The sequence below is a fragment of the Alexandromys fortis genome, unplaced genomic scaffold (genome assembly GCF_014885135.2).
Source record: "Alexandromys fortis isolate MF-2015 unplaced genomic scaffold, M_Fortis_MF-2015_v1.1 scaffold_197, whole genome shotgun sequence".
NCBI classification, from domain to species: domain Eukaryota; kingdom Metazoa; phylum Chordata; class Mammalia; order Rodentia; family Cricetidae; genus Alexandromys; species Alexandromys fortis.
The window spans coordinates 1,881,518-1,908,330 of NW_026068072.1; the positions used below are offsets into that span (position 1 = coordinate 1,881,518).

The window sequence follows — 26,813 nt, forward strand, 5'->3', positions numbered from 1 at the left end:
GGGTCTGATAGTTTGTATCCATCTTTAAGGGGCTGTCGGGAATAGTTCTGTACTGCACATCACTGGGGCTCACTTGTCAGCCTCTTCAAACCCTTTATATAATTGTCCCTGTCACTCCTTTGTGGATATGACTGTAGACTGAGGGCCCCAGGGAGCTGGAGCCCGAGAGGGAGCCAGGATGGGGAGGTTGGGGCAGTGAAACCCTGTGGATTAGGATGATATCTACAGAGGGACACAGGACATGCTACCTGGAAACGCTGCTTCCCCTGCATGTAGGCAGCTGCCCAGTATAATTGCTGGCTGTCTTCCTTAAGTGGGCAGCTTTTCTGTTGGGGAATTTCAGAATGCTGTCTGGGATCCAGGAAGCTGGCCTGTGCTGGGGACATGCCTGTTGGAGTGATAAGAAGTTGAAGCAGAGCTGGTGAGCCTCCAGCTGAGTCTGAGTCCATCAAGGGTCCTGGACCCTACCCCTCAGGTCAGAGGTTAGAGGCAGGAGAGGCTGGCCTGGGCCACAGAGAAGAGCCCATGGACTAGGTCCTGTCTGGAGAGGAGTTGAGAGAAAGACGGGCAGAGGGACACAGACCTCACTGATGTCAAATATCCAGTGAGGGCCACACACAGGGGAAAGGAAGTCTGATGTTGTTAGAGGCCAGGACAGGGGCACCGGGGAGCCATTTCTTGCAGGAGTGTGGCTCTGCAGACAGTCCCTACTTAGAATAGATGAACTCGTGATTCCTCAGGTGACCCACAGTGCAGGAATCGAGTGCCTTCAGAAGCCACGCTTTATATTTTGAATTTTGCTCTTTTCTGGGCTGGTGGCATGTGGACCATACTCTCTCCCAGCAGGACCCAGCCAGCTTGAGTCTCGAGAGGGGCCACACACAGTCCATAAAATAAGCCTGTGAGTGGTATTCCTAAGCTGGTCAGTACTTGACATGAAGCACACTCACAGGGGAGGACCAGGGAAGCTCGACTGGGATGGTCCGTGGTATTTTAGTGCCCTTCCCCAAGTTAGTCTTGTTTCACATTCACAATTTTCCTGTCTCAGTCTACCAAGAGCTAGAATGACAGGTGTGTGCCATCATTCCTGGTGTTTGTATGTGTGTAAATGTGTGCGCACACATGTGTGCGTGCATGCATGCGTGCATATGGTTGTGTGTATGAATCTCAAACACAGGGTCTCTCACTTGCTAGGCAGGTACTCCACCACTGTCTGTATCCACAGCCCTACATTCCCACTTAAATGTTCACTGTCCCCTGTCTGTTTTCTTGAATGTCCACTGTCCCCTGCACATCCTCTTGAATGCCCACTGTTCCCTGCACATCCTCTTGAATGTCCACTGTCCCCTGCACATCCTCTTGAATGTCCACTGTTCCCTGCCTGTCCTCTTGAATATCCACTGTCCCCTGCACATCCTCTTGAATGTCCACTGTTATGTCCTCAGCCCCTGCCCTAGAGAAGGTACTTCTACCCTGACAGGGATGGGTGACATGAGGCTGCCATTCTGGGGACCAAGGAAAGAATGGGCACACTCCAGTGGCATCTGACCCAATGGCTGTGCCTGGGCCACCTGGGATCTGTAGTGGACAGATCTGTGTGCCCCGCAGCCCCATTCCATGGGGAGGACTCTTCTTACATCTCTTCTTACGTCTTCCCACAGTAATGGGTTTGCCCAGGGTGGCTTTGCATATTTGGAGGTCGAGGTCATGTTGTGGAAGATAATGAAAAGGTGTCAGTCCTAGCCCACGTCCATTGCCAGATGGTGGCATTCCCAGGACTCGGGCACTGAGATGAGAGCACCGCACATGGCTGGTGAGCATCCAGATCCATTTGAAGGTGGTATGCTGCAGAACAACCCCAGCTGCTGCGATGAATCAAGGCCCGAGTCTGTGCTAAGTTCTAGTTTTGAACCAAAAGCTTCCACAGTGCCGACCCAGGCCACAGTGTACTGGGCTCGCAGGGAGGGTTCCACTGACTTTTGTCTCATTTCCTGCACTGGGGTGTTGCTAGAGGATTCCTCCCACTGGTGGTTTCCTCCACACACAGCAGCATGGAGTGGAAATGTGAAGTTGCCTAATAGATTCAGAGAGACCAAAGCCAGGGTCCCCAGGTTCAGCGGTAGCTGAAGACTCGCTAGGTAGCAACTGTTACAACTCCACTTGGGGCTGGCTTGATCCCTGTTCTTCTAGTACAGCCAGTTTCCTGACTCCCAGAGGATCCCTGTCATCTGCCTGTGTCCCATGATATTTGTGATCTGTATGAATTGTGAACTGGGAGAACCCTTGCTTAGCATGATTAAGACCCTGAGTTCAGTCCTCTGTCCTGTGAAATCAATCAACCAGTCAATTAATGTATGCATGCATGTGTGTGTGTGTGTGTGTGTGTGCGCGCGCACACACACACACACACACACACACCTGCTTAGACTCAGTTTGCTTCCTTTTTCTAAGGACCTCCTAGCTACCTGGCTTTACTCATGGTGTGTCAGCTCTGCACATACACACAGCAAGCGAGGCCACTCCAGGAATGAATAGCAGCTGGTTCAGCGTGAGTGGGCTTCTGCTGTGTTCTGGAAGAGACCGCCGTCTCAAATTGGGCGTAGCATATGTGATTCATTTGAAGCTGGGTTTAAAAGCATCTAAATGGGCTCCTTGCCATTTACAACAGGTTCAGTGAAAACCAGAGAATCCTGGGCTTCTAAGATTGGGTGTAATTATTTAGGTATCCTTCCCATGGTTTTAAAACTTCTTTGGCTCGTGGATCTGCTCACCACGTCATTGACTCCTTGGTGCGCGCGCGCGCGCGCGCGCGTGTGTGTGTGTGTGTGTGTGTGTGTGTGTGTGTGTGTGTGTGAGAGAGAGAGAGAGAGAGAGAGAGAGAGAGAGAGAGAACTGGAGACTATGAACCAACATGCTTGCTTTTGGCTTTCATGCACCCTCCCTTGCCTCTGCATCATGGCCTCTGGAGCTGGCTTAGGGCCATGTGTGCCTTTGGCTGCCCTGGTGACACTCTTCCCATTAAAACCATGAAGAGGCACATTCTGTCCTCATGTGCATTGTCATGCTGGTACAATGGTAGCATGGTTGTGGCCACAGTAGGTGTATGTGGTGTCTACCCTGGGGAGGACACCCATGGTTCACCCACCCTGACAACAGAGCTCTTGATTAGTGGGTGAGTGTTCAAATAAGCACTGTGACTCTGAGGTCCTGACTGCTGCAGGAACCCAGATTGGGAATGAGCTATCCTTAGAATAGTGAGGATTAGGGTCAGAAGAATTTCGCCTTTCATTTATTCACTTGGCAACTATTTATACAGCCAATGGCTATCTGCTGTGTAGTTATACACCCAGTGGCTCTCCACTGTGTAGTTATACACCCAGTGACTCTCCACTGTGTAGTTATACACCCAGTGACTCTCCGCTGTGTAGTTATACACCCAGTGACTCTCCACTGTGTAGTTAGACACCCAGTGACTCTCCGCGGTGTAGTTATACACCCAGTGACTATCCGCTGTGTAGTTATACACCCAGTGACTATCTGCTGTGTAGTTATACACCCAGTGACTATCCGCTGTGTAGTTATACACCCAGTGACTCTCTGCTGTGTAGTTATACACCCAGTGACTATCCGCTGTGTAGTTATACACCCAGTGACTCTCCGCTGTGTAGTTACACACCCAGTGACTATCCGCTGTGTAGTTAGACACCCGGTGACTCTCCACTGTGTAGTTATACACCAAGTGACTCTCCGCTGTGTAGTTATACACCCAGTGACTCTCCGCGGTGTAGTTATACACCCAGCGACTATCCGTATGTATATATACACCCAGTGACCTTCTACTACATACTGTTTTGTGGCCTGCCATTGTGCAGAGGATAGGGTGCCCTGTGAGCTTGCTACTGAGTATAGAGTGAGGATCGTATCCTAGTCAATGTGACTGTCTAGCAGCAAGTTCCGTGGACTGTCCGGTATCTGTGGTGCTCTGCAAGCACACGTGTGGGACTGGGCATGTCTGAACTGTGGCCCAAGGGTTGGACCCAAGGTTTACACATTTGTGTGATCAAGAGGCATATCCCAAAGATAGATTCCAGCAAGTGCAAAGGCCCTGAGGAGGCTATGAGAGCCTCCAAGGGCTTCAGTGTATAGATGCCATGACTAGGGGAGAGAGTGGCCAAGTCAGCTGAAACCTTTTTGTTTGGTTTGGTTTTGAGGAAGGGTCTCATGTAGCCTGGCTGGTCTTATATTCCTGATCCTTTTGTCTCCACCTCCTTAAATACTGGGATGGCAGGCGTATGCCACCTTGCACGACTGTAGATACCTTGAGTGCTCAGCAGCTACCTCCTGCAGGTTGAGGACACTGGCCAAAAGGCACCAATCTTGGAGCAGTGGAATTCCACCCCGACCCCTGTCCATAGGCTCCCCATCCCATTATAGACCTCTGCTCTTCCGTGTAATGTCACAGCTGCTTGTGTGTGCATGAATGTGTCACTGTGTGTGTTGGGGTGTATGAGTACATATATGAGTATATGTGTTCTTTAATAAGCATGTGCATGAGTGTCTCAGTGTGTGTGTGTGTGTGTGTGTGTGTGTGTGCATGCCTGAGTGCATCCCACACGAAACCATGAGTTCCATGGTGGTAGGGGGTCTCTGGTTTATATCAGTGCATAAGCAGGTGCTCTGTAATGTATCTGGGGAGCAGGGGAGGTATTTACTGAGCACCTGTGTGGACCCAGCACTCTGCATGCTGTGCATGAATATATAAGGCTGACAGACATGCGAGGCTAAGAGCTGGAGTTGACGCCAGCGGATGCAGTTGGAACCCGAAAGCTTTTGCACCGTCTGTGCGGAAGGAACTCCGGAACCAAGCTGTCTTTCTGTGTCTCCCCAGCCCTGCAGAGACAGCCTGTGGGCACAGCCTTCTTCTCCCTGCTGCTTCTGCCATGGGCACGAGTGGATGGCCCATTCACCATGAACTGTGACCCCCGCCCCGGCATTCCTAGGTGGTCCTGTGTCCCTCGCTGAGGATCTGACAGCCTGGGTAAGTTGGTACTGAGTTGGGGGCTGGATGTTTGGAAGGTGAGGTTTCTGGGGAATTTTCTGTCTGTCCTTTGTGCATTGTCAGTGTCCCATGTCCTGGCTGGGTGCTAGTTGTAGAATGGGACTTAGACCACCTGAAGTGAGCATCCCTGGGCACTGTTCAGATGGAAGATGTTAGGCTCTTAGTTCTCCCAGATCTGCATTCTGCTCCCAGCTGAGTGGAGACAATGTTCTCCTTGGCTTGGGGAGCTGGAATCTGTTAGTCCATGGGGTGTGTGATGGAGAGAAAAATGTCCAAATCTGTCTGTCTTCATTTGTTGCCGTGGAGGAACCACACAAGGCCTAGGAGGTTCCTGGTTAATCAGGACACTGTCTCCCTTCTGAGCACATGGAGGGGCAGGGCCATCTCTGGGGCTTTTGAGAAGGGATGGCTTTCATAGCAGAATCAGGGTGGGTCATGAGCAGGGAGGTTTGTATGATGCTTTTTAGGGTGAGAAAGACATAAAACGCTGTATTTTAAAGGGGCAGGGCTGAAACTCAGTGGAGAGGCCTGCCCTGTGGTCAGAGCACTTGGTGGGCGGAGGCAAGAGGTCAGCCTTGGCTGCCTGAGACCCTGGCTCAAAAAGCAACAGCAACAACAAAAGGCAAGGCGTGATGGGCAATTATGGGGGAGGTGTGGTTCTAGCTGAGTGAAACCAGTTGGGGACTTCTCTGGGCCCATTTTCTTCCACTCCACAAAGCACATAGTCCATCATCCCCACCTCTCTCAGCTGCTGGAGGATTTGGGGGTTCCCGCCTGAGAGCAGATCTCAAAGCTGACCAGCCTGCCGGGTGGACGGGCACACGGGTGGAGTACCAGGTGCACCTGGCGCAGCTAGGCCTCTCACAATAAGCCCTCTTCCCAACCACTGCGGAACTCCTCCTGTTAAGACTGTAAGGGGCTGGACCTGGCTCGCATGGAGCATGTGCAGCTTGGGAAGCCCTGGGTTCCATTCTCACCCCTGCAAAACCAAAACAAGCAAGGAAGCCGAAATAAAAAGTTGTTCAATAGCAAAACCAACAGCAAATAGACAACATAGGGCGAGTGAAAATAACAAAATAAAACAAAACCCAAGGACGTGGGAGGTGGGGGAGGGGCGCTCGCCAGCAGTGTTTCCGGGGCCTCCTGCTTTGGGTGGCTGTGTGAGCGGAGGGTGGTCACTTACCTTTTCTGTGCCGAGTCCACTGAAGCCGGACTCCAGACTGAGCCAGGCAAGGCCTCAGATCCTAGGGCTTTGTCTGACCCCTCTGAATAGGAGGTCGCTGTCTGTGCCTTTCCAGGCCCCAGGAAGATGGCAGTGCATCTGAAACTTGCCCAGTGAGATCAGGATCTGGGGCTCTGGGTCTAAGGTCTCTCTGTCTCTCACTCAGAGTCTCACAAATACTCTTTGCTAAATTTACTGTTTTTTTTTTTTTCAGTTGCTTCCTCATATCTGATGTGCTTAATCCTCATGGAGCTACATCCGTAACCATGGTGACGCGGGTCGAAGTTGGCTCTATTGCATCCCTGAGGGCGGGGCCTGGCCTCGGTGACATCGGCAGCGAGAAAGCCCTGAAGAGAACATACTTTGGCCAGACTGGGGATGCCCCTGGGGCCCCCTCTACTAGAGTCCTGAGTACAGAAAGCCCCCTACGGACCCACCTGTTCCCTCTGCCCCTTGCTCCCAAGCCTTTCCTTAAGGAGCAGGTCCTCGAGAAAAAGACTCCTGTCGCATCTTTGTGGGCTGGTGCCACCCAGTCCTGTCCTTCAGCTGAGATCAACATGAGAGAGGCTAAAGAAGATGTGGCTAAAAGGATGCCGGGCTTAGCCGGACAGGAGGCAGGCAGAGGAGAGCCCCTGCCAAATGGCCCGTCTGTATCTAACAAGGCCACCTTCCTGAGGCCTGGCCCCAGCACTGTGGGCCTCTTGGAAACGAACAAACCTGGACCCAACCCGGGCAAAGGAACTAGTGAGGGGAGCCGGGAGGCCAGCTCCCGCATAGCCCAGGCATCTCCCTTAAGTGCCAGGCCTGAGGTGGCCACCAAGCCTGCCCTCCCAGCTCGAAAGCCCCCAGTGATTCTGCCCCGACCCACCTCCCTGTCAAAGGATGCTGGATCTGACGTGTCCCAGAAGTTGGCAGGCCAAGCCCAACCTTTGCCAAAGGCCCACAGTGTGGAGGACCCTGCTGGCCGGGCTCCAGAGGCCAAGTCCCATCCGAAGAGACGTCCCATGTCAGCAGTGTTCAGCGAGTACCAGCCGCCCCCAAAGCCAGGTCCAAGTGGAGTGGCAGTCACAGGCAAGGTCCCCCCTGTTCCTCCGGAGAAGACGTGGGTGAGGAAACCCAGGCCTCTGTCTGTGGACCTGACTGCTGTGTTTGAGAGTAGAGAGATGCTGCTGAGGAAGGTGCCTGGTGGGCAGAATCCAGTAGAGAGCCAGGGCCCAGAGAAGGCCTGCGTGCAGCCCAAGGGCAATGCAGAGGGCCCTGTCCGCATGGAGGTCACCCCTCAGGACCCTGACTCAGACTTCCAGGAGGTGGCCAAGATGCTCCATGTGCGGAGGGAGAGGACAATTCTTAAACAGACAGATACAGACAGGTCTAGGATTCCCCAGGATGAGGAAAGGCCAGACCAACAGTCAGAGAAGGAGCTGGGGTCCCCTTTGCCCAGGCCAGGAAGAGGCCTGGGACTGGCTGAGGTCAAGGGTGGAGGGTCTGAGCAGGAGGCTCCTGCAGGGACAGAGAAGTCTGCAGGGACCATCAGGAAGCGTTTCAGCCTGTTTGAGGAAGACACTGCTGTGGCCTTGGTGGTGGTGTCCGAGCCCTCTCCTAGTTCCCCTGCATCCCCATCCACAGTGCCAGAGTCGGAGAGAACTGGTGTGAATGTTCAGGCTCGGATCAAAGGCTGGACTGTGGAGAGCACAGGGGCGAAGCCGGAGGTCAGGAGAAGGACATCTCAGGCGCGGCCGTTGTCTGTGGATTTGACCAAACCGTAAGTAGACACATCCTAGAAACTTGCTCAGCCTCAGGCTGCCTCAACACCCACTGGAGAGCCCAGGGCTAGCCCAGCACCTGCACACACATCTCATCCATTACCCCGGGGGAGGTGATGGTAGTGATGCCTCTCAGGGTACACACAGATGAGAAGAAGGTCGGGACATCCCTGGTGCTGGGCTCCGTTGGTACTCACTGTAAGAGCACAGTGATGGAAATGAGGTTCTTGCTTCACAGGTGTGGGTGAGAAGGTGAGGCGCTGTGGGGAAGCCAGAGTTGGGGAGTCTGGATCAGTTCCAGCTCAGCCTGGTTCTGTGGCTAAGCTGCCCCCAGGGTCAGACTGCCCTTTAACTAGAGCAGGGATGGTGTGTGCCTCAGTGGCAGAGTACTCAAACGGCGCTATGCAAGGCCCTGGGTTCTGTCCCTAGCCCCCACTTCTGTCCCCATCATCCCTTCCCCCCCATACACACGCGCATGCTCCCGGGCACACACACATACACAGGGGTGGGGGTGAAGATTAGGCCTTAGCCTCCATGAATATATTGAAAAACAAATAAACCAACAGAGCCTAGATGACCAGGGCCACCATCTAATGTAGCCCAGGCTGCCTCAAATTCTCTAGGTAGCTTAGGATGACCTCGAACTCCATATCCTGTTAATTCTACCTCTATAGAGCAGGAATTAGAACCAAAATCCTCTCTAGGACCTTCCATCAAAGATTGGGAGAAGACTCTAGAAAGAGTGTGGACAGTGCTCTCCATGGAGGGACCCTCAGCACGGGAGTCCTGGGGGCACTGAGTGAGCCACTGAGGCTAATGCCGACACTCCATGTGTGCCACACCCCACACACTCCAGCCTTGTTTCCACTGTGACCACGCTTCCCACCAGGGAAGACTTAAGGCCTTGGGAGCTTGGTGCAGCCAGGGGCCAAAGTTAATTTTAGGGGTCTAGGATGTGAAACCTGGGTCGTCAGACTTGGCAGCAAATGGCTTTACCCCTGAGCCATCCCTCATCCTGCCCCAGAGATGCTGGTTCACTGGTTTATATGTTGGGAGATTTCGAAAAGAGATTCCCAGGCTAAGACAGCAGAGATGCCCAGGGTCTCACTGTGCTGTCCTGGTGCCTGTGAGGAGTCACATGATTATGTGACAGATGGGGAAACTGAGTCTCAGATTAGGAACACTCATGCCCTCTCAGCAGTATGGATTGCCTGGTAGGGATCAAGTTCAAATGTGTTGGAACCCCCTCCCGTTTCCTTTCTTCTTTCTCTTTATTCCCAAGCCCCCAACCCTGAACCCTAAACACTGTATAGACACTTTGTGATTCATGTTCAGGCTTGTACTGCAGAGAACACGATCAGAATGGGAAGATTCGGATCCCCTCCTCCTTCCCCTGTATAAGTAGGGAAACTGAGGCCCAGAGGGGCGACTGACTAGACACACTGAGAAGCAGAAGCAAGTCTGTGTCCCCACTTTATATGATGACCCACCACCCCCAGGGTCTTGGGTCTCAGGTCTCGTGGCTGCTCCTTGGCAGTGGGTGAGTGTTGTGCCCACAGTTGCTAAGAAGAACCATTAATTATCCCGCCCGGGGCTTCTTCAGTCTTCCCTAAACGCCTTCACAGAGCTATTAGGGTCATGGCTTGCCTCTTATGTCTGCCCTATAAAAGAGGGTGGTAGGCGTTAATTATCCCTGCTTTACAGCTGAGGAAATAGAGGCTCAGGTGAGGCCACAGGCCACCCGGGCTCCCACGAGGAGGTAGTGGAGCTGGGAGCAGCACCCGGCACCTGCTTCTTCTTCCCGGTGGCGGACTTTTTCCATGCAGATATGCTCTGCCTAAGGTACACCCTTCCCACCAATTCCTTGTGCCTTCTGTGATTACAAATGACACCATCTTTCTCAAAGGAAGTTGGGCAGGTGGCCAGGTTTATGCCTATCTGGGCCCCAATCCGAGGACAGTATGGGCTTCAGGGAGTCAAGGCTTGTCACTCTGTGAGTAACTCTGTCTTTGTCCCAGGTTCTCACGATCACCTTCCGGCAGTGAGGTCGGGTATGAGAAATGTGCTCTGCTGGGTGGCGAGCTCACTGGGGAGAGGAGAGAAAAGGTAAGTGTGCTTGCTGTGCACCGTCTCGGCTAGGAGAAGCTTGGGATCTGCCAGGCGCTGGCCAAGGCAGCAGAAGTCAGCACTGCGCTGGGGCCGAAGGCTATGCACAGAGACGCCTGGCAGGCGTTTGTTTTATTTTTTTTCTGTGCAAAAAGTTCGAGGGAGCACCTTCTTCAGTGGCTTTATTCAAGCGTCAGGGAGGCAGAGGCAGGTGGATGTCTGTGTGCTGGAGGCCACAAGAACTTGAGAGAAACCTTGCCCAGTTCACTCCTTGAGTTCTTTCCCTTCCCCTTGACTCAGTACCCAGTAACAGAAACGGTTCAAGTGCCAAAAGCCAGGTTTCTTTGCTCTGGCTCGTAGAACAAAGCTCCCAGTCACGTGGTCACGTAACTGTTTATGGTTGATGCTCTCTCTGGCCTTATATTTCTTTCTTTTGACACGTCTTTGCTGAGGTGCAAGGGACAGACATGAGAATGCGGCCATAAAGAGCCTGAGCAGCAAGCTTCCACCATGTCCTCCCCGCAGCTGCTACCACTCGAGATGGCAAACATTTACACCACACCCAGACACCACCCCTGCCTCTCTGATGTCTCCAGCCTGCCCTTCTCCAAGCAGACCCCCGTTAGCTTTCTCTCCGTAGAGACTGGTTTCCGTTTCTAAGACCTTCAGACCAATTGAGCTGGTGACAGTCACGTGCTTGTGTATCTGGCCTTGTCTCTTGGTTCAGAGTCACCATTCTCAGGTTGGTCATCTTGTATCCCTTTTTACCTCTGTGCTGTATCCATCCAAGAGGTGGACCACCGTGGGGTTTGCTATCATTCTTTGGCTGGCACTGGGGTGGTTTCCAGTCTCTGAACTATTAGAAAGTCTCTAAGTCTCTCCCTCTCCTTTCCCGACCCCTCCCCTCTGAGATGTGGTCTCATGTAGCTCAGGCTGGTCTCAAACTGGCTGTAACTGAGCCCTTGAATTAGCTCTCAGGGGCTCGGATTACAGGTGTGTATTGCCACACCCAGTTTTGGGCCATGCTGGACGAGGAGTCCAGAGCTTTGTGGATCTTGGCAAGGACTCTACTAACTGATCCACGTCCCTAGCCCAGTTTGTTTTGTTTTGTTTTGCTTTGCTTTGCTTTGCTTTGCTTGGGCAAATACCTGGGAGTGGCGTGGCTGGGCCATGTGGCTGCTGGGCTGCTGTGTCAAAAGGGACTTCTGCTACCTCTGAATAATAGACCAAGAGCTTCTCCAAGGCCTTGTCCCTCTCAGTGAGTCCCCAAGGAAAGGAGCTGCCTTGGAAGGGCAGTGATGGCCACTCCATTGGTACCACAGCAGCAGTGCAGCATGGGTCTCAGAAAGCTGGGGCTTAGTAGGGACTGTCCTTAGATCTCAGGGCTTGGCTTGAGGGACATTCGATTTTTTTGTAAATTTTGATTATTCAAAAATTCTCAAGAAAGAAGAGGTTAATAAGCCCCTACTTTACATTTAACCAGGGATCATCTCTATAAGAAATACTATTTGCTGGTTTTTAAAAATTGTGGTAAAAGAACAAAATGGGAAGCGTGATGGTAGAGCTTATCTCCCACATCAGTCAACCGCAGTAAGTCGTCAGCATTGTCCCTGCAAAGTCTGAGAAGCTGGTTTGTCTATATTGTGTACGCTCTTCAGCACTGAGTATTTTAGGGTAGGGTTTGGCTTGGTGGATATAGTGTTTGCTGTGCGAGCCTGGGGACCTGAGTTCGAATCCCACCCCCATGAAAAAGCCAAGTACAGCAGTACACCCACAGTTCCAGAGCTGAGGCTGTGGAGCAGAGATTCCCCTGGGTCCGCTTAGTCAGACAGCCTAGCTGAATCGGTGAGCTCCAGGTTCAGTGAGAGACCTTGTTAAATAAGGTGGACAGCAGAGGGAGACACTTGTTGACCTTTGGTCTCCGTGTATATGCACACACATGGATGTGTCCTCACAACACACATTTATTGTGTCTTGCTGTTTTTTCTTCATTAATTAAACAGTTTAACTTGTTTTTATTATTGTATAGAGGGGGATATGTGCATCACGACATGTGGTCAGAGGCCGCTTTGCAGCGCCCACCCTCTAGCTTCGGTTCTGGTGGTAGAACTCAGGTCACCAGGCTGGGTGGCAGGGGCTTTCCAGGTCGAGCCATCTGAGAGACAGTTTGCTCTTTAACAGGGAAGCCCCTTCATTTGCCTCCCCAGTTCCTGTCCTTTTCAAATCCTAATGTTGCCTTCTGCCATTTTTCAGCGTACGGAAGGATATGGTTTGGATGGAATCCCCACCACAAAAAGTTCCTGGAAGTCTGGGGTTCCCCAGAAGACTAGGCAGACGGAACCCAAAGATGCCTCTGGCCAGGACCCTGACAAGTATCAGCGTAAATACTCACCAGGAGATCCAGGCCCTTCTGAAGTCAGTCCAGAAGATGATGGAAGCTTCCAGAAGGTGTGGGCCACGATGTTTGAGCATCATGTAGAGAGACACACAGTGGTTGACCAGGCAGGCCATTGTCTCTCACCTACATCCCCTCATGATGTGGCTGACATCCCAGATCCCAAACCCAGGCCTGAGAAAGGCTATTGGCTAGGAAGGGACCCTCCCGGAGTAATGAACAAGAGAGACAGCTCTAGGTGGTCCAGCCATGCTGACCCAGGGATGCTGGGACAAGCTGTCCTTGTGGATGTAGAGCCAATACAGTATCCCACATCTGTCCCTGAGACACAGGCCATGGGAGAAGGGCACAGCAGTCATACTGTCCTGACACATCAGGAAAGTTCCCCTGTGTCCCAGAGGATCCAGCCCAAGTATGACATTGTGCATGCCACAGGGGAGCGAGCTCACAGTGAAGCAGTCTCCAGGGTGCCCGAGGAGAAGGCGGTGACACTACGCAGTGGCAGATCCCGGCTCTCACTGCAGGGTCGGCAGCTGTCCCAGGAGGTCAGCCCTGCTCACCTGGAATGTGCTCTGCAGGCTCATGGAGGTGCTGGCCAGAGGGCAAGTTCATTATGGGCAGCTCGGGGTCAGGAGGCCAAACAGCCACAGGATGGACTTGGGGGCAGTTTCCCACCCTCCAAATGGACAGGAGGGGTCGTGACAAGCTGGCAGAGCGCCTCTGTGGTCGGCAGAGATCTCGATGGACCCAAAATAGGTCCATCTTGGGATAGCTCTTCAAATCCTCCATCCAGGGCCACCGCTGAACCCCGTGACTCCCTAGTACAGGAAAGACTGAACTCCTTGTCTCTGCAGAAAGGTCCCCTTGAAGTAGCCAGTGAGGATAACCCAAGGCTGGCCCAGCCTGAAGTCAGAATGCGTAGATCCAACCCTTCAGAACCAAGGATGGACAGGTGGAGGCGGCGGACTCTGCCACACGATGTGAAGTTTGATGCGTTCAGCCTCCTCACGCCAGAGAACACTTCCAAAGAGCAACAGAGACCTGCAGATGATGTGACCTCCTCAACCTGTGCCTTAAAGAGACCTCCATTGTCCCACCACCAGGCACAAACTCGGGAACTGACGCCAGGAGCCTCACAAAGTAGGACTTGCCCCGTGGAGAAGCCTGGACTGTCTGCTGAACCCAGTGCGACTTTCTTTGCGGTGACTTACCAGATTCCCGATATTCAAAAGGCCAAGAGTGTTGTTAAACCAGGGCCTGAAAATGTGTCGGAACCTCCTAGAAGGACGACTCCCCCTCTGTCACCTCGCTCTTTTACGTCTACTTTGGCTTCTCCTAGCCATGAAGAGCCACGGGCTCCTGCCAGCAGTAAGGGCTGGGCCAAGGGCAGAGAACATGAAGAAGGAAAGGGTCTTCCAAAACACGCGAAGGCCACAGAGCAGCCATCATCTGCTGGGGACAGGATTCTGGATCCTTCCAGGGACAGAGTTATTGATGTGGATGCTCTGGGGATTCATCGAGGGTCAGAGGATGAAACTGTGAAGGACAGCAGGACCAGGGCATCTTCAGGCGTGGGTGCCCCACAAATCTCCCCGGTCCTGAGGCGCCCCAAAAGTCTCCTGGTCAGAAGGAGGACAGAGGTGATCAGCGAGACATTCCCAGGGAAGGTGAGAGATGGCTACAGGTCTGGCGTCCTCGACATTGATGCTCTGATGGCCGAGTATAAAGAGCAATCAAGCAGAAACCTCAGCAAGGCTCAGGAGCAGAGGGGCAGTTCTCCAGCCGAGCCCAGTGGCTCCCCTCAGGAGAGGTCAGGTTGGCCCAAGGAGGTGGAATGGAGACGGAGGAGCCTGAATGAAGCTCCCTGGTCAGACAGTGTTGGAAAAAAAGCGGGGACCTCTGTGAAAACTCCCCAGTCCCCTGGCCCAAGCAAGCAGCCAGCAGAGCCCCTAGGGGCAGCCATGACCACCAAGTCTGGCCTGCCACTGTGGGCACCACCACACTCAGCTTCTGGGGAAAACTGTTCCTCACTCTCCCCTGTTCCTGCTGGTTCCAGGAAAAAATCCCCAGGCATTGCTGAGTTGGAAAGCAAGCCCTCCCCCAGTGAGCACCTGGAGGCAAAGAATAGGCAAGGCCCAGCCAAGTCCCAGGAACCAGACAGCGAGGACAGAATCTCCCCCAGGACACCTCCCTCTGACCAGAAGAAAGGGACGCCAAAGAAGTTCACGAGTCAGGGAGCGGAGGGTGATGGAGTGCGGTGGGGAACCCCCCCACGTGACTATACGTCACCAGCCTCACCACTGGACATCAAGAGGGCCTGCTCAGAGAAGGGCCCACCAGCCAGGGTCCGGGAGGGCCTGTCGGTCATGCAGGACGCCAGGCAGCGGAGAGGGAAGCCGAGTCTCCCTGCTGAGACACCCAAGGTCACAACGGGACCCTGCCAGAAGGAGGCAAGGAAGCCAGACGGTCCTAAGGTTAGTCCACGGTGCTTTTTTCTTGTCATTTTAATTCTGGCTGATGTTTAAGCATCTGAAGCGAGGGTGTCAGGCTCAGCCTTTGTGTGACTGAGTGGCGGAGGCTGTGGGAGCAGAGTATTCAGGCAAACCTCCCCGACAGGTAGGTGTGCAGACCCTTCCAGACTCCATGAAGTTTCTGCTTCCTCCTCTCTTTATCCTCTCCCCACTTCCCTTCTTTTGCTGGGCAGGGCATGTGAAGCTAGTACTTAGCCCCAGCCCTGACCAGTTTTGTCCTGGGACAGCCTTGAGAAAGTGACATCATTTGCTCAGAGAAATCACATTTTCAGGTGGATTTTCCTGTCATAAGATGGTTTGTTAGAAAACCTTCCCAGCCAAGTTAGTCCCTTGCTCTGTCTGCTTGACCGTGGATTGTGGGTTCAGCACTCGGCCTGGGGTGGGGATGAGAGCCAACGTTTTGCGTGAGCAGCGTGGAGTGCCTGCTCTATACCAGCTTCCTTATTGTCTTCCCCAGAGCCAGCGTTAAGTACATGAGCGTCCAGAAAGATCTTTGGTGTATGAATGATTGTAAGAGGCCTACTGGGTTTTACAAGCTGGCTTACCCCAACTCTGGGTCCTCCCCAGAGGCAGAAGCCTGTCTTAGGTACCTTAGGTGGTGACCAGAGGGACTGGCTGGGGATTGGGAAGGTGACAAGGAATTTGATACCAGTGTGTGTGCAAATAAAACTTGGTGCCCTGAGAACCTCTGGGAAGCTCATAACATGAGTGAGTTGATGGGGTCAAGGGTCAGAGGGCCCGAAGTATGGATTTTCTGCTTCCTCCCATTGTCCTCTAAGCCTGTGTGTGGGGATGTGAGACTCTCCCATTCTGATGGACAGCAAGGCTGTCTGCACACAGGAGGACGGCTTTACACCAGTTCATGTATCTGTCCTGAGTACTAGGGAGCAGACAAGGTCTGCTACAGGTGTAAAATAGGCAGTAAAACACAAAAAACAGGGCTCAGAGAGACTAAGAAACCTATTACAGGTCACACAGCAAAAGGCAAAGATGCCTGAGCCCAGATCTGGTCAGATGCCTATGAGATGCTGACCACTGTGGTCAAAGCGGGGAGGAAGTCTGAACCCAGCACAGCCCTTGGAGAGAATTTTTTTTTTGCCTTGGCTGGGTGATGGGGACCTGGAAGTTATATGATGCTCAATGAAGTGCTGGAGGAGTGGCCCAGGAAGGCATCCTGGAGGAGGCACTGAACTCAGTCACTCCCTGAGGAGACACTGGGATGGCCACAGCAGGGACGGAGGCCTGGAAGCTGCAGAGTCCTTCATAGCCATTGTCCTGTGATTCAGCGGGAGGCAACAGCCTAGCCTGAGCAGTGTTTTCTGCTGTGACAAAATGTCACAGGCTGGACATTCCTGGAGAAGAGAGACTCATTTCCCGCAGTTCCAGTACCCAGGGCTGGCTTCTTCCCTTCCGCATTATCCTGCAGTTTCAGGTCACAGTGTCTTTAAAGTAGAGCACAACCCAGGATTGCGGCAAACAGTTTCTCATCCCCAAGCCTGTGGGAGAGGAACCAGGGGGCTAGCCTGGGCAAAGGGGACTGTGAGGAGTTTCGAGGGGGATGCCACTTCAAACCTGCAGCTCTTCTGGGGGCCCAGGGTTCTAAGTGCCACATGCAGAACCTTCCATACTTGCCATGGAACTTCTCCGTGCCTCTGGTGCCTCCTGTGCCCACACCGCTCAGGAATGATGGCAGTTGAAGCCCTGCTGTGGGGGGCTGAAGAGTGCTGCAGCCTGTGTGCTCCTGTGAGGGGCTCACCCGAGCTGTGCTAGCAGCGTGAGGGGGAAGAGCTGTGGAAGGTGACACTTGCTCAGCCCGCCAGCACCTCAGGTCTGAGCCAGGGCTGCAGAGGGGCCCTGAGTGCCCAGGCCCCAGGAGGGCTGGTTGTCAGGGATCAGCTTTCTCAAGGCTGAGGAATGGAGAGACCTGCTTCCTGTTTCTCCCTTCCTGCTTCTCTCCTGCAGGAAGGCCTTTGTTTGGTTGACTTTGGGGTCAGGGTCTCCTGTAGCACAGGTTGTCCTTCAAGGCCTGACCCTCCTGACCCCTACCTGTGCTTCCTTGAGTCTCTCTGGTTCTTGATCTTAAAGAGCAAAAACAAACAAATGAATGAAAATTAAAAGCCAGAGGCCTCCGCTCAGGGCTCTAAACTCTGCAGACCTCCCTGAGCAGAGGGAGCAGGGAGGCTTCCTCTTTGCAGCTGGTGAGGATTTCTGCAGCCTGGTATGGCACTGTATGCCTTAGGAGCTAGAAATATTCCATGGTTGTGTACATACACATCACACACACACACACACACACACACACACACACACACACACACACAAGTGGTGTATTTCTGTTGGGTGCTTAGGCGAATTTCAGCCATCTAGGGAATGTGGGGGCACAGGAAGCGAGGCCCCTCACAGAATGCTTGCCTTCCAGGCCTTGTGGTGCAGACCCCAAACCCCAGCTACTCAGGAGGCAGGAGAATCAGAAGTGCAGGTCCAGCTGGATGGAACAGGGTGGCCTCTCCCAGTCTGTGAGCCATGCCCCTTAGACACCTTTGGCATGGCTGCTGGGCAGGTGAGCCTACATCCCCAGTCCTCTGGGGACATTTTGTTGTCACTCTGGGATGGGTTATATCGCTCCATTTAGGCAGAACTCATAGCTTCCATTTGAATCCTCCAGGGAGCGGGGCAGTCCTATGCAGAGTGAGCCAGGTCACATTTGACCCTGCTCTAGAGCCAGGGGACATGGGGGATATAGTTAGTGTGAAACATGCCAGTGTTCTGGGGTACTCCTACACTTTGGGGGTGGTTAGTTAAGATGTTTTACTATAGGCACAAGGGTTGAGAACCCGTGCTCAGAGCAAAGGGTGACAATTCCCTTTAATGGAAGGAGAGGACTGTACAGAGTTCTGCTCTGGATATGGAAACAGGAAGGGGCTGGTGAGGTGACTCAGAGGGTGAGCCTGGGGACCTGGAGTTGATCCCTGCGACCCTTGGAAAGGTGGAGGGAGAGGATGGACTCCTGACCCCACACACGCCCATGGCACACATGCCCCCACCCTCTCATATCATACCCACGCAGTAATAATAAATGCACGTTCAAAAATCATATAATGCCTTTTAGAGCTTGGGCTTCTGCTCAGTGTTCATGGAGCAAATGTGCTGGTCAGGCAGGGTGACATGTGCCTGGGTCATCTTCCAGAGTTCCGCCTGGGCTGCGTATGACCCCGTCTCAGAAAAGGTCCTTGGGAAGATAAAATGTGGTATAGCCCTATAGTGGAATAGTATTCAGTTATAAAAAAGGAATGTCTTAGCCAGGCATGGTGAGGCATGCCTGTTGTACCACCATTCTGGTAGCTGAGGCAGGAGGATGGCAGGAGAGGAATAGAAGAAGCCATATTTGAAGCTGCTCGTCGCTCAGGTGGCGTGGCAGGTACTGTTTGTGTGTTATTTAGTTTAAATTAGATTCAAATCTGATGTCTCTGTTGCCCTGGCCGTGTCCAAGCTTGCGTGATTGCTTTGGTCCTGTAGAACATTCTAGTGACTGCCCAGGTACCAGCAACCTGAAGCCAGTGAGCAAGTGAGGTCCCTGGAGACTGGTAGGTCCTGGCAGGCAGAAGGTAGTGCTGGGATGGTGGGGAACTGTCTGGAAAAGAGCCATCTGAATGACCAGACAGACCTAGGCCATACAGGACCTGGGGAGGAGGTGGGAGCTACGGTGCAGACGCCCAGCCCAGGTGGGCTTGTCCTGGGGACCCAGGGCAGCCTTGTGGGAGGGTGTGTTTCATCCATGTTCTTTCAAACACAGTCCTTGTCACCCCAGAAAGTCCTGCGTTTTATAAGCCACCCTCATCTGTCTGTCGTCTGGGCAAGCCAAGGACTTGGTAAACATGGCTCTCCTCTGCTCCTGATGACTCTCCTTAGCCTGGCGTCATTCTGTTGCTCACTTGGCTGTTGGTATAATTCTTTGGAGTAATTACTATTTGGATCCAACTTTATTTTCCATTGACTTGTTTCCTTGTTGTTGAGTTGCTGTTGCTCTTTATATGTTGTGGGAATAAGATGGCTGACTTGCGTACTCTCTTCCTGTTTGTGAGTGGATTCTTCACTGTCATCATGGTGTTCTTTAAGCACACGTGTTTTGGGGTTGACCAAGTCCTTTTCTCCTTGTTACTTGTGTTTTTGTGCCATGTCTTGGAAGCCACTGGCTAATACGAGGCTTGTTTCCTTTTACATTTTCTACTTTCAGCTTCTCCATTAATATCTTGTTCTCTTTTGCCCTAGTTTTGGTCCAGGGTGTGAAGTTTGGTTTGTTTGTTTTTGTTTTCTTTTTGTTTGTTTGGTGTACAGGAATTTACTTAATTTTTACCATGGCAAGAGTCTGGTGTGTAATCCACCCCAGAGTATCCTCAGTAAGCTGCGCTCATGTCCAGGGCTGCCACAGGAGCCTTTAACTTCAGGACACAGGGTCTGTTTGAAGATAAAAAAGTATCAGCCTGGAACTCTTTGCCGTTCCTCATCTCAGTTCAGTACATTTTATACTTTTCATCAGGTATTGAGGTTCTGACACCGTAGTCTAGATTGGCCTTCAAGACTGCCACCAACAGGCCAGACTGACATGTGGGTGGGATTTGTTTAATGCCACCCGAGCATAGAAATGAGCCCAGCAGAAAGGACACAGAAACAGAAGAGAAGGCCCTGCAGGATTAGGGTGCTCAAGGGATGTGAGCAAGTAGCCAGGAAGGCCAAGAGAGGTCTAGGGAGTCAAGAATAGGGATGGGGGGAAAGGGGCTAGCCTCGCCTTTCTGATGCTGTGTGTCACTAACCTGCCCTCTCTGGGCCTGCTGGCTTATCTGTGTAGAGTGTGGCAGGTAGCACTTTCTGGACTCCTGGGTGTGCTAGGCTGTGATGGGTTCCCCAGTGTGTAGCTGAGAGGAATTCAGACTACATGCCCTCCACGAAGATGTTCAAAATAGGACCACAAGATCAACATGGGCAGTGACTGGCTGGCAAACTGGAGGCCCCGTGGGCCAGGCCCACGAGCCAGGCATGCCTGCCCCCTGGTGGCTGGACTATGTCGTGCAGGTTCTGGGCAAGCGTCTAATTTCTGTTTCCCCTTGTTTGTTCCCACATGGTTGAGGTCGGAGAGGTTAAAGAATTACTTGAGTTGTGAAACTGAGCCACTTGGGCCTAAGACCTGCTACCCAGATGTTACCCATGACCATGACAGTGGGGGTTTCTGATGCTGTGCTACACCTGTCCTGTGAACAGGGGTTCCCACTAAAATTCTTTCCTTGTGTTCTCTATCTCAGATGCCTCCGCAGAACCTGGAGCAGGACGGCCAGCAGCCTGTCCGGCAGGTGTCCCCCGCTGCCTCTGTCCCCAGGCGAAGTCACAGCTTTTGCAAGGACAAGAAGAGTGGACCCTTTGTGGTGAGTGACAGTCGTACCGCTGGAGAGGGCCTCACAGGCTTGGTCTGTGTTGGAAGGTTCTGTGAATGTGTGTGGAGGGTTCAGGTTGACAGCTGCCTGACAAAGGATGACCAGCTGGGGACTGGGTTACCAGACCCTCTGTGCTGGGGAAACCCTCGCTGCTTTCGGGGTTTTGGCACGAGGGGCTCTGCAGCTGGCCACAGAGGCTGGTGAAAGTCTTGGGTTCAAGCTGCAGTGCTGTGTCTTTTCAACAGCCTTGAGGTTTTGAGAGTTTAGTGTCTGCACCCTTTGATTTTCTCAGCAGGGAAAGCTGGATTAGTGATTCCTGTGTCACTGCTGATTTAAGAATGGAGTTGAATTCGGAGGGAGCCAGGCCAGAGAAAATGCACCCATGGGGGACATTAGGAGGCTGTGGAAAGCCAGCTCCAGACTTGCGGGGCCCACGATCACCATACACATGTATCCTCTGTCCCTGTCCATGCAGTGGGCAGAGAAGAGCCCTTACTTCATGTGGCTGGTGTGGGCTCTGAGGAGGTGACACAGGAGGGACTTGACATGGTTCTGAGCACCCCGCAGACACGCTGCCACACTGCCTGGCTGCAGGTTGTTGGCTGTGTCTCTTTGGCCGACTCTTCTTCTCTCGACTTCCATGCTGTCTTAAGAAGGACCTGGGAAAAGGACCTCTGACCTTCGGAGCCTGGACCCAGGCTCCCCTGGTGATTTGGTTGATTTCTGTGCGTGGTCTGTAAATGGACAAGTTCTCTCCTTGCTCGGAAGGTGCCCTGAAGGCACGGCCCAGGCTAGCTGTGGCCCAGGGTGGCTCGAGTCCCGCCTCCCATACCTTCCCATGTCCGTGGTCTAGAGAGACTTCAGCTGTAAAATGGGCATATTTGCTGTTATTGTAGGGTGGAGTAACAGGGTGTGTGGCCGGTGGGACGGTCATCTACTGAGTGGCCCTGGGAGTGGCCCTCGTGCCTAGATGCCAGTGGCAGCCTTACAGGCATGTGACACTTGACCATCTCTGAAAGTTCCCTTCCTCAGATACCCTTGTCTCTAGTCCCTCTCTGGTGGCACCGCCTCCCTTATCTGAACCAGTGTAAACTTGTGTGTGTACCTGTGAAGGTGAAGGTTATGGAGAGAAAAGGTCTGGAATCTGTCTGCAGTCTCTGGCCTGCAGGAGGCCTCCTTGCTGCAGGCTCCTCCTCTTTCCGCTGTGCCATCAAGAAGACTTTGTCCCTAGAGTCCTGGATGGCTTGCCTTGACTCCTCTGTTCCGGATCTGAGGCCCCTGTGCCCTGCCTGAGGCATGTGGGACTTCCTCTCCTGCAGACTGCAGACTGAAGGAAGGACCAGGACTCAACCCTGCAGGACTGGTCTCTGGTCTCATGCCTGCAGTGTTAGGAAGCAGCAACAAGGAGGCAGTGGGTGTCCAACCCCCTCCTGACTCCTCCCATAGCCTGTGATGGACTGGTCGACCTGGAGCATCTGAAAGGAAAGACCAGCTTCAGCTGCTGTGGCCTCTGGGGACTCAGTTTCTCCTGTAGGACGGAACTGTGGCCTCTGGGGACTCAGTCTCTGCTGTGGGACGGAGCTGTGGCATCTGGGACTCAGTTTCTCCTGTGGGACGGAGCTGGTCTGGTCTCAGAGCAAATGAGGACTCCTCATTAATGCTTTGGTTGAGGAGGCCCCTTTCCTCCTCTTTCCTTCCCCGTCCTCTCCCTCTCCTTCTCCCCTTCTTTGTGTCTGTTCAACTCTGTAGAAATGGGGAAACTGAGGCCCACAGTGAGGACCTAATTTGATTAGGATGTCCTTTCAGATGAGGCCTGGGGATTGGTGACATCTGTGAGTTCTCCTGAGATGGTTGGGGAAGCCTGGAGAACGTTGGCTGTTAGTCTGTCTGGAGAACGTTGGCTGTTAGTCTGTCTGATAAATGTTGGCTGTCTGATTTACTTTGGCTGTCAGTTTGTCTGATGAACTCTGTCTGTTGAATGTTGGCTGTCAGTCTGTCTTTGTTTGTCCGTAACTTCCTGCTGTTGCTTGCTCGTCTAGGGTCACATATCTTCATTCTTTTAGGAGTTTTGTTTTTATTTCATGTAGCCCAGACTGGCCTCAAACTCTTTATGTAGCCAAAGATGACCTTGAACATTCTTCACCTGTTCCTGCCTTCTGAATTCTGGGTTACAGGTGTGTGCCTCCCTGCACTGTCTATGGGCGGTAGAGCCTGGTAGATGCCAAGGTGACACTCTGCCAACTGAACTACACCCTAGCCTTTGTTATCTCAGGCTTTGTCCATCCTTACTTGAGTGCTGCCCACCTCCCCTGCCATTTCGGGTAAACGAACCCCTTCCTACTCTAAAGAAAAGCAAGATTCAGAGGGGGCTCAGCCACCTGCCTTAGGCCACACAGCATGAGAAGAGCTATAACCAGGGCCCACATGTGTTGCCTGGGACTGGGCACTTCCTCCCCCAGGCTGGGCTGGGCAGGCTGGTAGTCCTCACCCTGCTCCCCTTCCCACAGCTCCTGCCAGCTCCCCACTGTAGCCCCTCCAGGAAAGGGAACATATGAGTCCTGGGACTCAGCCAACGTTGACTGTGGGTTGTTCTGTCTATCATATCTAAGCCAGCCCGGGGACCCCCAGGGCTGATTGAATCAGCGAATCTGCGTGACCACACCCACTGCTGCCCACCCGCTGCCCTGTAGGGCAGAGGGAGGCAGGACACTCTGCTCCGCCCACACTGGGTGCTGGCACAGCCAGCTGCAGAACAGCTGCTTGCTGCTGTCATTGCTGTTGTCTGCTCCTGCGAGCTGTCTTACTGTGAAAGGAAAGTGTCCCCGACCTTAGGAGTTCAACTGAGTCCTCGAAGGGGAAATGTCTTCTCCTGATCCTGTGGTGTATCCTACCACAGGTATGGCCACCCTTCTGCCCATGGCTTATGTCTCCTAGAGATTATAGAACATGGTGACTCAGTGTGGACCCTGACCTCCGGCACAGGTTACCCAGCAGCCCCTCCTGTGACTGCGAGGTCATAAGTCAGCAGTTATGGGGTTCTCACATTGGCATGAACCTATGGGAAGTCCAAGAATGGCCTCCCCATGACTAAACACAAACCGGCTCTTCCTGGTTTATTTAGCTATATGTTCATTCTTTATGTGTCCACTGTGTGCCAAGCCTGTGTGACTTCAAAGTCCAGAAACCCTACCTAGGATTTGTGGTACAGGGGTGCTGGGTGATGTCAGGGATTTAGTCAGCCTTTAAGGTCCAGCCTGCTGGGGAAACAGGGTTCAAAGAGGGGAGGCCAGGCTGGAGTGGAGGTCCAGGCAGTCAGGAGCCTACAGTAATCTGCTGTGCCTGGGGGAGCCGGGGCAGTGCACTGGGCATAGGGGCGTGAGGGCGGACTCCAATGGTAGCAGGGTTGAGCACACCCTGGCTTGTGAGGTCAGTACCCACCAGCACCAGCTGCCTCCTTTTTCACTCTGGGTGCGGAGGACTAGGGACAGCCACAAACAGCCTCTTCTTCTTTTCTGGATTGAACTAGCCACACCAGGGTTTGTCTGCTAGAGTGAACGCGTGCTGCCAGCCGTGTCGGAGGTTGTGTGCTGTGGTGTTCTGTGTTTGTTCGTGCCCCTAATGATCACCCATGCAGCTATGCCTCTATCCACCCAACTGTCAGTTTATCTATCCATCCATCCGTTGACTCGCCCATCCACCTACCCATCCATTGCTGCCCTCCCTCATATCTTGCTCGATTTATTAACTTATGTGGACCTCCAAGGATATGAAAGGGGATGAATTAATTTCTGTCTTCAAATTGTTTTCATTTCTAAGCCAGGAACAAGTAGTTGCACACTTGGTATGTTGGCCATGTCATTTATCCTTCCCCCACACACACAACCACTGGGAACGTGTTTGGAAGCCTTCATCCTCCAGACTGTTCAGGGAAACAGTGGGCCAATGTATGTGATGCTTCCATGGTGTGTGCACAGTGTGGGAACCAAATACGTAACCACTGGCCAGGCTCAGAAGGGAGATGTCTGGATGTTACCAAACACCGTGAAGAAAATAAACCACTGTAGGGAGCCAGGGTGGGGGATGGGGAGAGGGGTACAGGGCCTCTTTCTTGTCAGGTGGTCAGCAAGGGCCTCTTTGAGGAAGTGACTATGGGTGGGGCCTGTAGAAGGATCAGAGGAGGGTGTCGGGCAGAAGCAAAAGTCTTGGGTATAGACAGAAGCTTCTGTCCTGCTGGGTCCCACAGTTGTTCAGTCTCAAATAAACACACCAAGGCTTATATTAATTATAAACTGTTTGGCTTATTACTCAGGCTTATTACTAACTAGCTCTTACGACTTAAATTCACCCATAATTCTTGTCTATGTTTAACTATGTAGCTTGGTACCTTTTTTCAGTAAGGCATTCTCATCTTGCTTCCTCTGCATCTGACTTGTGACTGTGTCTCTGCCTTTCCTCTTCCCAGAATTCTTCTAGTCTGGTTGCCTCGCCTATACTTCCTGCTTGGATACTGGCCAATCGGTGTTTTGTTAAACCAATACAAGTGACAAATCTTTACATGGTACAAGACCATTGTCCCACAGCACTTGGGCCTTCTTTAGTTTGATGATTATGATGGTGATAACAATGGTGAATGAGCCAGTGGAGAAGGTGATCCTTGATGGCAGGATAAGGGCTGTATTAGTCAGGGTTCTCTAGAGGAGCAGAATGTAAAGAATCACTCTCTTAGACATACATATGTAATGGGATTTATTAGAATGGCTCATGGCATTGGTCCACCTTGTCTAACAGTGGCTGTCTGCCAATGGAAAGCCCAAGAATCCAGCGGTTGTTCAGTCCATGAGGCTGGATGTCTCTGCTGGTCTTTTACATACTGGAATCCCAAAGAAGTAGACTCTAATGCCAGTGAAGGCATGGACTTGCCAGCAAAAAGGAGGGCACTCAGGCAGAGAGCAAGCTTTCTTCTTCCTTGCCCTTTATAAAGACAGGCTTCAGCAGAAGGTGTGGCCCAGATTAAAGGTGGATCTTTTCTTTAAAGATGTATTTATTTATTATGTATACAACATCCTTCTGTGTGTGCCTGCAGGCCAGAAGAGGGCACCAGATTTCATTACAGATGGCTGTGAGCCACCATGTGGTTGCTGGGAATTGAACTCAGGACCTCTGGAAGAGCAGCCAGTGCTCTTAACCTCTGAGCTATCTCTCCAGCCCCAAAGGTGGATCTTCCCATCCCAAAAGATCAGATTTAAAGTTGGGTCTTCCCACTTTGAATGATTTAATTAAGAAAAATCCTTCACAGGTGTGCCCAGTTGCTTGGATTTTAGTAAATTCCAGATGTAGTCAAGTTGGGTAAACAAAGTAGTTGTGTGTGTGTGTGTGTGCATGTGTGTGTACATGTGGAAACCAGAGGTCAGCCCCAAGTGTTGCCCCATGATGCCTGCTCAGCATGTGACCTGGCTCTTTTCTAAGGGACTTCCTCTATCCTAAGGTGGCAGGGAGACCCCTGCTTAGAGATTCTAAACCTGAGGCTCAAGGCAGGGAGGTGGCTGCACCAGGACACACGGTGTAGAAGCGGTGAAGCCTGGGTGAGGCCTGGCTTGTAGCACCTTCCTCTGCATCAGGGAGGGTTTCAGCAGCACCAGAAGTGCCCACAGGGCTTTGTGGGCTCCCAGGGGCCCAGAATCCATCCAGTGATCACCTGCCCTCAGGAATCCAGGTGCACACGCTCTGCTTGACAAGCTGCCCTGATGGGCACACCTCCCTGGTGGGTAGAGCCAGGGTTACAGGCATGATGGCCTCTGCTGGGAAGAGGTCCAGACTTGTGGGTGCTGTTCCCAGATGATGTCACATGACCAGCCTGGGCTGTCCACTAATCAGACAGTGTGGGGCTGGTGATGAGTGGGAGGAAGGGTTGTAGAGAGACATGCCCATGGAAAGCCTCCTCACTAACCTGCCTGGAAACTTCCATGACAGATTGCTTGTGAGGGCCAGCGGGAGGATGGCAGAGGGTGTGCTGTGAACCAGATGATCCAGGATGCAAGGGCGTCTATGTCCCATTCTTTAAAAAAAGATTTATATTTTTTAAATTATGTGTGGGAGGGATGCATTTGCACATGAGTGCAGTGCCTTAAGGGTCCAAAAGAGGGGGCACCAAAGCCCCTTGAACTGGCATTACATGTAGTTGTGGACTGCCTCACTTGGGTGCTGGGACCCAAACTCTAGTCCTTTATAAGAACAATAAGCATCCTTAACCACTGAGCCATTTCTCCAGCACCTACATCTCCTTCTTGACCCACACGGTCCAAGATTCCTCA

At 52.6% G+C, this 26,813-nt stretch overlaps 1 protein-coding gene across 1 annotated transcript in view; it reads left to right on the forward strand.

The window, feature by feature from the left end:
- Positions 1-26,813, forward strand: part of Kiaa1671 (KIAA1671 ortholog) — a 135,357-nt gene that overhangs the window by 26,330 nt on the left and 82,214 nt on the right. Inside the window, exons 2-6 of the mRNA XM_050121058.1 lie at positions 4,889-5,038; positions 6,496-8,043; positions 10,063-10,150; positions 12,404-15,019; positions 20,374-20,493. Coding sequence (XP_049977015.1) covers positions 6,548-8,043; positions 10,063-10,150; positions 12,404-15,019; positions 20,374-20,493 — 4,320 coding nt within the window. The 5' untranslated portion in view covers positions 4,889-5,038; positions 6,496-6,547. The remainder of the gene's footprint in view (positions 1-4,888; positions 5,039-6,495; positions 8,044-10,062; positions 10,151-12,403; positions 15,020-20,373; positions 20,494-26,813) is intronic.